Here is a 10,593-nt window from a genome sequence, read left to right as displayed (position 1 = left end):
GTTGGGTGATGGTTATCGTTCCGCATCCAAACGCTCCGAAGTGGGTGAAGCGGGTGCTGGAAGTGCTGGTGGTCTTGCTTTGTTGAAAGTGTTGGTGTAAGTGTTGGTGGAAGTGCTGGTGTAAGTGCTGGTGGAAGTGGTGATGCTCCCACTTCGTTCCGGAGGCCTAATCTGAAGAGGCGCTCCGAAGTGGTTGAGATGGAGGGGATGAAGAGGTCCCGAACTGAGTCTGAAGAACGACCTGGTGCTGGTGAATTGAAGGTCGTACTTCTTTAGGTCGGGTCCCTTTGAAGAAGATGAACTTGAGTGAGTTGGCTGCTGATGTTGGGGTAGCTAGCTAAGGCCTGTGGTAAGAAGAAAGTTGGTGAGGGTAAGCCTGCTACTCAGCAGTGCAAGGGGTCAGGGCGTGTGGCCCCAAGTGACAAGAGTGGAGATGATGTTCTGAGTAGGCTTGTCATGTATGAGGACCCTGCAAGTGGGATGAGGAAGTTTGTGAAGGATGGGGACTGTAGTTTTAAGTCCTCATTGGTGGCTAGAGGGTTGTTGGAGAGCATTGCTCTTGATGGAGATAGGCGGAAGTTGGATTATGGGAAAAGTTTGAATGCGCATCTTAAATAAATGGATCGGTCGCTGTGTTTTGTGAGTGCTCTGCCGATCTGGGGTTGTTTTCTTTATGCTTTGTAAGTATTTTTTTTATCTAACTTATCTTGTTGCTTGTTAGGTTCTGGCCATATACATGAAGTTAAGGGATATGACAACCATCTCCGACCTGTACAAAAAGGAGCTGGATGTTGCCAAGGAGGCCTATGACAAGCTGATGGCTGTGCAACATGTGGAGAGGGCTGAAGTTGTTGGACTGAGGGCTCAGGTGCACGATCTGGCTGGGAAAGTGGCCTTGTTGCAACCTGCTCTTGATGCTTCAAAGCTAGAGACTCAGCACTGGGCTAGTGAGTGCAAAAAAGCACAGGTCGTTGCCGAAAAAGCTCAGGCTGAGTATAACGACTTGGTCGATTTGGTGGAGAGTGGGGTTGAATACGTTCTAATAGATGACGTTTTGGAACTAGATCGTAAATACAATGCCCTGAAGAGATATGTCAAAAGTGGGGCTGCAGTGGTTACTGATGATAGTACCGCTGCAGATGCTAGTAGACGATCTGATCTGCCCTCCGACCTAGGTGTTGTTCCAGCTACCTCTCCTGAAGATGTTGTCAAAGATGTGTTGAATGGTTGTGATGATCCAATTAGCAATTCTGGTGCTGTAGGGGGCTTGGAGTTGGATCCTTTGAGCATTGATCAAATTTCCCATGTTATGTAGTCTCGAGCTTCTCTGGTTTGAGTTTGGTTTGCAAGTTCTTTGAACAATATTTAAACACTTGTGTTTTTGCTACTGATAAACAATATTTTTGATGAGGGGGATACTGAGGTCGTTTTCCCGGGATAACTTGGGGGCCTCCAGTATCTAATAACCAAAGTTGTATTTTAAGTAGAAATATTTAAATTACTTACTTGTTGGAATTGTGGTTAAGATTGATATGCATGCGAGTTCATTTGCTGATGACCTTAGAGGTATAGTGGTGGAACTGAGAAGTTGTTGGTCTTTGTTAGGTCGTCTGGTTGTAACAGGTCGTATAACGTTTGTGTACGACCTAATATGTTTGTATAGTTGGCACCTAGTCTTCCTTGTGTCCTTAGGTGTATGTGCTGAGTCGTTCCTTTTGGGGGAACTTCTTATAATTAGCCTTTGAATGGTCATTGTAGTTGATTCTATCTTAAATCCTTTCGGGGCTTTAAGCTGACTTGGGGTCCTTTTGGGGGTCCCTTGATTGTATTTATCTGATAATTGGCATTTGAGTGGCAATTATAGTTGAATCATACTTAACCCTGGTGTTGGTGCTAAGTTGATTATGGTCCTTTTGGGGGACCATATATTGAATTTGACTGATAATTAACCACTGCGTGGTAATTATAGTTTGGTTGTGTTGATTTTTGACATTGGTGCTAGGTCGGATATTGTATATCCTTGATTAGTTAGCGCGTGCTGTTTGTGCGGTATTCATGTAATGCAAAGATAACACTCATACGTCGAATGCTTGTTGGAAGTTTATTCAATTTGAATGTTACAACTGGAGACAAATTACTGGAAAAATGCTTGAGTAGAGCCGTGTTCCAAGGTCGTGGAAGCACCTCACCAATTTGAGTTTTGATCCAGTACGCTCCATTTCCAACGACTCTGTCTACTATGTATGGTCCCTCCCAAGTTGGGTTGAGTTTGGCTGGTGCTAAAGTCTTTTTGAGGAGTAAGTCACCAACTTGGAAGGACCTTGCATGGGACGACCTTCTTGTTGTAAGATCGTTGGATTGTTTGGTGGTATCGAGCTAAGGATATTGCAGCTGTTTCCCTTCGCTATTCTAGGAGATAGACTTCTTTGGCTAAGATGTTGTCATTGTCTCCTTATTCAACGATGTCTGAGCGTGTGGTTGTGATTGTGAGCTCTGATGGTATCACTGCTTCTATTCCAAAGCAAAGTGCGAAAGGAGACTCGTTGGTACTGGCTCTGGCTATTGTTCTGTATGCCCATAAAATGTTCTCGAGCTGCTCTAGCTATTGACTTTTCTTGCTTTCCAACTTCTTTTGGAGATTTTCTTTGATTGCTTTGTTTGTGGCCTTTGCTTGGCCATTGCTTTGTGCATATCTAGGTGTAGAAAATACTTGAGTGATGCACCATTTCTGTAGAAACACCTTGACTTGTGTTCCAGCAAATTGGGTACCGTTGTCTATGACAAAGGTGTGGGGTAGACCAAATCTTGTGATGATATTGGTCCATATGAAATTGATGACGTGAACTTCCTTAACTTGGACTAGTGGGATTGCTTCGACCCATTTGGTGAAATAATCTGTGGCTGCTAGGCCATATTTGAGCCATGTTTTCTTTTGTGGGATAAACGGTCCCATGATGTCTAGCCCCTATATGTGGAAAGGCCATGAGCTTGCTATGTTGACCAATTCCCGTGCTGGGCTTAGGTGGTTGTGTCCAAATGTTTGACATTGGAGGTATTTAAGAACGTACCTCTTTGCTTCGATATGCATGCCTGGCCAATAATATCCTTGGGCTATTGCTTTGTGTGTCAGGGATCTTGCTCCTGCATGGTTGCCACATTCGCCCTTGTGAATTTTGTCGAAAATGAGTTGGCTCTCGCGTGGAGTTACACACCTGAGGTGGGGTCCTCCCGCGGATTTACGGAACAAGCGTTAGTTGATCACAATGTATCTAGGAGCTCGAAATTGTATGGCTCGAGCATTCTTTGTCTCTAATGGGAGGTCGCCATGTAAGATAAATTTGAGAAATGGGCCTATCCAAGATTGATTGATCTCTTCTTTGGATGAGGGCTGGAAATCCGTGAGGCTATTGTCGCTTTCTTGTTTGTAGGCGGGCCTCTTTAAGATGTCAATGTAGATTGTGTTGGGGCAAACCTCTTGTGTCTTTGAGGCTAAGAAAGCTAGATTGTCTGCATGTCTGTTATCTTCCCTGGGAATATGCTCCAATGAGAATGTTGTGAACGATCTGATGAGGTCACTAACGACCTGAGCGTACTTTGCCTGGTTTGCTCAATTCGTGACATATTCTTTGGTGATCTGCTTGACGATTAGCTAGGAGTCGTTGTAAGCTTTAAGCTTTGGGACTTGTAGTTGTTGTGCTATGCGGAGACCTGTGATTAATGCTTCGTACTCCGCTTCGTTGTTGGACGTTGCAAAATCAATCTTGATTGATTTTTGTAGCTGGGTGCCTTCTGGTGAAGTTAACACAGCCCCCAGTCCAATGCCGTTGTTGTTGCACGCTCCATCTACCTAGAGGTGCCATGTGTCTGGGGTGGTTGGTTGATGGAGTGACGTGATGGGCTCGGGTTCCCAGTTGATGTCTTTGACAGGAAAATCCGCAAGGAAGTCAGCACCGACCTGTCCTTTGCGAGACATTCAGGGAACAAACTCGATGTGGTGCTCTCCGAGCTCTTCAGCCCACTTGGCCATTCGAGCGGTTTTGTTGTTGGATCTCAAAACATGCTTGATGGGTACATCGGTTATTACCTTGATGCTGTGAGCCTGAAAGTAAGGTCGGAATTTTTAAGCTGAGTATAACAGAGACAACATCGTTTTCTCTATTGCCGAGTAATGCTTCTCTACATCTGCTAATGTCTTGTTTGTGAAGTAGACTGGCTTTTCGATTCCCTCGTTTTCGCGAAAGAGGACTGAGCTAATGGCAAAGTCGGTAGTTGCAAGATAAAGCCCCAGCGTTTCTCCTTCTTCTGGTTTGGACAGGACGGGTGGAGTTGATAAATAAGCTTCCAGGTCGTTGAAGGCTTTTTGGCATTCGTTTGTCCATGTGAATGTTGCGCCTTTTTTGAGTATTTGTAGGAATGGTCTGCGCTTGTCGGATGCCTGTGAGATGAATATGTTGAGGGCTGAAGCCATGCCAGATAACTTGTGGATTTGTTGCTTTGTAATTGGCTCTAGCATTTCTAGGAGAGCTCCTATTTGCTCTGGGTTTGCTTTAATGCGTCTTTGTGAAACGAGGTAACCTAAGAACTTCCCTGAGGCTACTCTGAATATACATTTGGTTGGGTTGAGCTTCATCTTGTTTTGGCGTAACCTTTCAAAGGCTTCTTGTCGGTGAGAGATGTGATCACCCGCCTTCTCGCTTTTGACCACCATGTCATCTATGTAGACTTCCATGGTGTCGCCTAGCAAGTCTTTGAACATCTTAGTGACCAATCTTTGGTAGGTTGCGTTTGCGTTCTTCAAGCCGAATGGTAGGACGTTGTAGCAGAACGTTCCTTGCTCGGTTATGAAGGACATCGATGAGCTTCTAGTTGATTGCTTCTGAGCTCCATGATGCCTCGGGGTCCGGGAAATCGTAAGACTTGGTGTAAAGTGGATGGAACTGCTTTGATCTTATGAATTCATCGCCATCCTAGGATGGCAATGTAGGATGATTTGACATCGATCACACTGAAGTGAGTTGAAGTTTTGACCATGTCTTCTTTTTCTCCAATGGAAACTGGTAAGATGACATCTCCAATGGCGTATGTGCGGTCTTCGTTGAACCTGTAGAGTGGCGCGTTTGATTCTATCATAACTGAATCTGGCAAATGCATGTCTTTGTAAGTTTGATAGAAAAGTATGTCACAATAGCTACTTGGATCGATTAGGACTCTCTTGAATGTCCATCTATTGATTTTGACATGCACTACCAGGGCATTATTGTGGGGTAGACACACCTTGTCTAGATTGTCCTCTGTGAATGCTATGGAGGTCGTTGACTTAGAACTGGTAGGAGTGATGATTTCAGCTTTGGGGAGAGATAGTAGATCTCTTGAAACTCTCCTACCCTTCTGCGCTTTTCCCGACCTGAGGTTTCGTCGTTAGAGGTGTCTGTAATCATGTTGATTACTTTTTCCTCTTCGTGGTCGAAGGAGTGCTGCCTTCTGTTGTGCCTCGACCGATCTGGTGATTTAGATTGTCGGGTCGTTTTGCTCCTGCCATAGCTAGTAAATTCGTGGACGGCAAAAATTCGATACGGAAATTATTCGCCTAAGATTCGAAATGTTTAACAATAATACTTTTAAATATTCGGTCCAAAAAAATGCTAACGGCAAAAATACGATTCGTGTTTTAAACGGGTATAATACGAATGCATTCTTTTGAAATTCGGCTATATATATTTTCATTTAAAATTTTGATATATAATTATATAGTGGGTTTTCTTTCTTATTTTTTTCCTTTTTAAAAATTTTATTCATGAACAAAATAATACTAAGTTGAAATTTTTGGTTCTACTTACTATTTAGTATTTACCTCAACTTTTTTTTCACTACCATAATTTCATTCATACGTCATGCTTCTGTAAGGAGTAAGGCAAAAAAAAAGCATTTAGTCCAATAAGACAAATTCCTACCGCCAAAGAGATAAGCTGTTCAAGGCTTATGATCATGGACCAAAATATCGCCGATATATCCGATATATATATCGGTATTTTGGTACACCGATATCGATATTTCCGATATATATCCACCGAATATAATATCCTTTTTTCCGATATATATCATAATTTCCGATATAAAAGTTTATATTGCCGATATAATCAATATATCCGATATTTACGATATATATATCGATTGACTTTTTGACTATTTTTTAATATAAATCCGATATTTCCAATATATTTTATTTCCGATGTATCTGATATTTCCGATATTTTAAATAGTTTGGACTTTGGACTGGTCATCAAAAAAATAGATATATCCGATATATTCGATATTTCCGATATATATCGGTTTTTGGGTACACCGATATATTGATCGATATCGATATTTTGAACCTTGCTTATGATAAACAAAAGAAACAAAAACAGAAACAGTGATCATATATAGAATGGGTTAACCCTGTGACCAGCGAGATGATGTCCAGAGAAACCCAACTATTACATTGACCTAACCATTATCAGCTCAACAAGATGCTGTTATAATGCGATGATACGTGAGGCACCCAAACCAGAAGAAGCGACGGCTCCCCCACAGCTTACACAATTGTCTCAAAAAGTAACTTGCTTCACCTTAGAAATATGATCTTCAACCAAAATATGGGAGTAGAATTAACAAGTGACGAGAGGAGAACCACTGCAGTGAACATTAGAAGCATCCGATATCCTTTGTTTTGGATACAAAGTTGAATTAGCAGCAACATCGAACTCCAGGGTCATGATATTCTTCCTCTTTTGAGTTTTTATCTTAGTTGGTTCGGTTGAGATTTTTATGGGAGACTTTCCATTTCCGATTTCTAAGTTTCCGGTTCTTTCCACTTTCCAAGTTCCAACTAAGGCCCGGCCGTTTTTGTAAATTTAAAAATTCGGACATTATAATTCAGTAATTATAAGCCCGGCCCAATCAATTCGCAAATTAAACCGTATCATTTAAAAATTCGCCGATTTATTCGTTTTATTCGCCAAATCTTATAATTCGGCGAATTACTAGCTATGGTTCCTGCCTCTGTTGTTAGCAGGTCGTTTATAGCTGCGGCTCTTGCTTCTGTGGCATTTGGCATTCAACTTGTGTCTGAGGTCGCTTTCTGGCAGGAACTCTTTCAATTTGCCCCCCTGTCGACTAAGTCTTGGAGGTAGTGCTTGAGGCTCCAACATTCGTTGGTGTCATAGTGGTGGAGCTTGTGAAAATGGCAGTATGGACGTCCTTCGATTGTGATGACTTTGTTAATGTTGGACTTGAAGTATGGTGTTGTATATATCTTCTTCAGGATTTGGCCTGACGTCCTGAAGAAATTGGAGAACTCTCTTTTAGTGTAAGAGAGCTTGTGTGAGCTGGGGCCCTTGTTGTTGTTGTTGTTGTTGTTGTTGCCTGAGTAATGATTGCTTTCCTTGGGTCCTCGCTTGTTGCTTACTGCGAGGGCTTCTTTGCCTTTTCGTTGGGCCATCTATTCTTCGTACTTTATATACTTGTCGACTCTGTGATACAAGTCGTCTAAGGTTTCTAGCTTGTTGCGCATGAGGGACCCTGCTAGGTCGGAGTCGTCTAAGAGGGCGTTTGTGAACGCAGAAGTTGCAAAGCTGTCCTTGAGTCATGATTCCAATGATAAGAGTTCCTTCTTGAAACGTCCTAGAAAAATACATATCATCTCGCCATATGCCTGCTTCAGCTGGAACAGCGATGTCTAGGTCGGCTTGTTTCTTCCTGTTGTGGACGAATTCTGCCACGAATGTTTCGGCCAACTTGTCGAAGTTGCTGATTGAATTAGGAGGAAGTGTGTAGAACCAATCTATTGATCCGTCCTACAAACTGGCTGGAAAGAGTTTGCACTTCAGGTAGTCGTAGTCTGGAGCGTTGTAGAGTGCAAGGATCGGGTTGAAACGAACTACGTGCTGGCCTAGGCATGAGCTACCGTCGTATAACGGGAACTTTGGCTGTATAAATTCTGAGGGAGGCTGCTTGTCCCTGATTTCTATGGTGAATGGTGATGCCTTGTACGTTTGCAACATCTTCTGAGCGATCTGAATTGTGCTGGCTTTGTCGTTCGACTTCTCCAGTCTTTGTGCGAAGTCTTATAGTCATTGATTGGTGGTGTTAGTGAGGGCTATGACAGCGTTGTTCTCCATTGCGTCTGGAGTGCCGTTGTTGGTGTTGGAGGTGGTGTGCTCATGCATCGTCTGGTTCTCTTGTTGAAGTGTTATGAACAATTGCGTCTTCATCTGATCTGCTAATGTTTGTAGTTGTGCTTCTATGGTGGCTTGTTGTGACCAGCTTCGTGGGTTTGAGAAAATGGTATGTGTATTTTCTCAAGAGAACGAACCGGCAAACAGCGCTAATGTAGATGTTAGTTGTTTTGGGACGAACGACCTGACTTTATGTTTGATTGGAAGTGGCTGCACTCTTCTTGGGATAAGAGTTGCCTACGTATCAAGTTTCTCGGGGTCAACTTGAATCAATCCTTACGTAGTTAATCTCTCTCTCTATTTATAGATGTTTTAGCTGACTTTCCTTATTTGCTTCAGGCCGTTCATCAAGTGTAGATCTATCTTGTATGCTATCTTGATGATTCGTCATTACTCCTGATGTTACAATGTAAATGACTCATTGATTGGTGCGTTAACTGAGCTCCAGGATTGCGGTAGATGATTTGCTACCATATATGGCTGTAACTGTGATTTGGGACGACCTGAGTTTGGGTCGTTTAGACGTGTTGCTCACGTGGTACGAGCTGATGGAGATACGACTTGGGTTGATGACATGTGTGCTGAAGTGATATGAATGTAGAACAGAGGGTACTTACATTAGGTTAACAAGTTGGACACGAATTAATTAATAAGATCCACAACGGAAGAACACAACAACAAATAACCTTACTACAAAATCTCACCAATAATCTTACAACAACAAGAGTTAACTTTATTATATATGGGGATGGTTATATGAACTCCATCTTATAATGACTCCAAAATGACTCCACCGCTAAATATAATGAATTAAAAGCTAATTTTTGGTGGAGATGTTCTCTACACAATTCATCTTATAAGTCTACTTTTAGAAGTGGAGTAACTTTGGAGTCACTATAAGGTGGAGTTCATATAACCATCCCCATTATATATTCCTCTCCAAAGATCAAAGTTAAAAATTAGAAGATAATTTGACACCGTTTAGAATTGTGTAATAGAGAGTAAACACTAGAACATACTTAAAAGAAAACAAAGAACTCGCCACTTTGTCCATCAAGATTTGCTTTCACTCCTTGGTCCACTTATCATAGCAGCATCCTGTCTCTAGCCCAAAGGCACACCTAGCCGCTGGCCCAAAAGCGCTCATCACATAATTACACAAAAAAGAAATCCCAACCAACACTTGGTGGGAAACGAACTTGCAATCTCTTCCATGAGGAGAGGGGTACACAACCAATTGAGCTAGAAACTCTGTCTTCATGGACAAGGTGGATACGCGGTTGGGTCTATTAGAGAAATGGATGATGATATATATGGAAAAATATTATTCTAGAATGGACTAGATTAATATTAGGAGACTCTGGAATATATATTAATTGGAGATCCTAATCATGCATAATCTTTTATTATGATTTGATTGATCTTGTTATTCTAGTTCGTTTCCTTATTAAGTTTATTGGACTATTTATTTAAAGTCACTTAAGGGATTGATGTAATCATCTTTTTCACAATAATAAAAATCCTATTATCATTTTCTTTAGGGTCTACTCAAAATGGCACATCGGCAAGAGCTTTCGGGCTAGGTTCCTTTCGTAATTGATGAGTTTTCGAACAATGTAAACATTCGGGTTAGTTAGGGTCCTTCAATCTAACCGGTGGTGTGGTTATGCCTTAACACTCTAGTAAATATTTCAAAAGAAACAAAAAAGAAAAACTCACCACCCTATGGAATCCACTAAAGAAAATAAGAGTTACTAGAACTTCCCCCCCTATGGAATCCACCAATTCAAAGAGAAGAATTCCTTTTGTGACCGTGAGATCAGGTCCCTCCAAGGTTTAGATTTTACACTAGATAATAATATACAACAATCTCTAACGCTGACGTCATGAGACCTTTTCATCTTTATTTTCCCTTTTCATTCTTTCTCATCAACGTCTTTTTCTCCAAGTCACAGACATTTTCTCTTGCATCGTAGTTACTGTGTTCTTTTGTGAAGATATATATTTACATGACACTTTATAATTAGAGAGGAAATTAAAGAAAAGAATGAGAAAATGATATAAGACATGGGAACAGTAAAAGACATGGGCATGGTGGAGGTTGCGAAACTTTAGCAACTCTTCATACTCAACTTTATCTTCAATACGGAGCCAAAGGTGAAATTAATTGATATAAGAAAGTTGCTTAGAAAATGCGGATGAATTCTATTGGTTCCAAAATCACATTATTGACATCAATAATGCTAATTCAAGCTCATTTTTTGAATATTTACATGTCAAACTCAAATAATTCAATTCAAGCTTCTACTCCTATTTTTCCTGCCTTAAACTTAATCATTGCTAACACCCCATTTGAGTTGTCTGTTTTGCTCTCTCA

General features: G+C 41.4%; 1 protein-coding gene across 1 annotated transcript; it reads left to right on the top strand.

The window, feature by feature from the left end:
• LOC147484413 (uncharacterized) lies at window positions 1-1,515 on the top strand. The gene is made up of 2 exons (XM_086577484.1): window positions 1-639; window positions 722-1,515. The coding sequence occupies exons 1-2, from the start codon at window positions 619-621 to the stop codon at window positions 1,313-1,315; spliced, it is 615 nt and encodes a 204-aa protein (XP_086433610.1). The 5' UTR covers window positions 1-618; the 3' UTR covers window positions 1,316-1,515.
• The last annotated feature ends 9,078 nt before the right edge of the window (window positions 1,516-10,593 follow it).

The sequence above is a fragment of the Coptis chinensis genome, chromosome 8 (genome assembly GCF_015680905.1).
Source record: "Coptis chinensis isolate HL-2020 chromosome 8, ASM1568090v1, whole genome shotgun sequence".
Taxonomy (NCBI): domain Eukaryota; kingdom Viridiplantae; phylum Streptophyta; class Magnoliopsida; order Ranunculales; family Ranunculaceae; genus Coptis; species Coptis chinensis.
Note: the sequence above shows the minus strand (reverse complement) of the source record. Positions and strands in the feature narration are given on the sequence as shown.

Coding starts and splice junctions, on each gene's coding strand:
- LOC147484413 (XM_086577484.1), top strand. CDS start 619: ATGGATCGGTCGCTGTGTTTT. Junction 640..721: donor TGGATCGGTCGCTGTGTTTT/GTGAGTGCTCTG, acceptor GTTGCTTGTTAG/GTTCTGGCCATATACATGAA.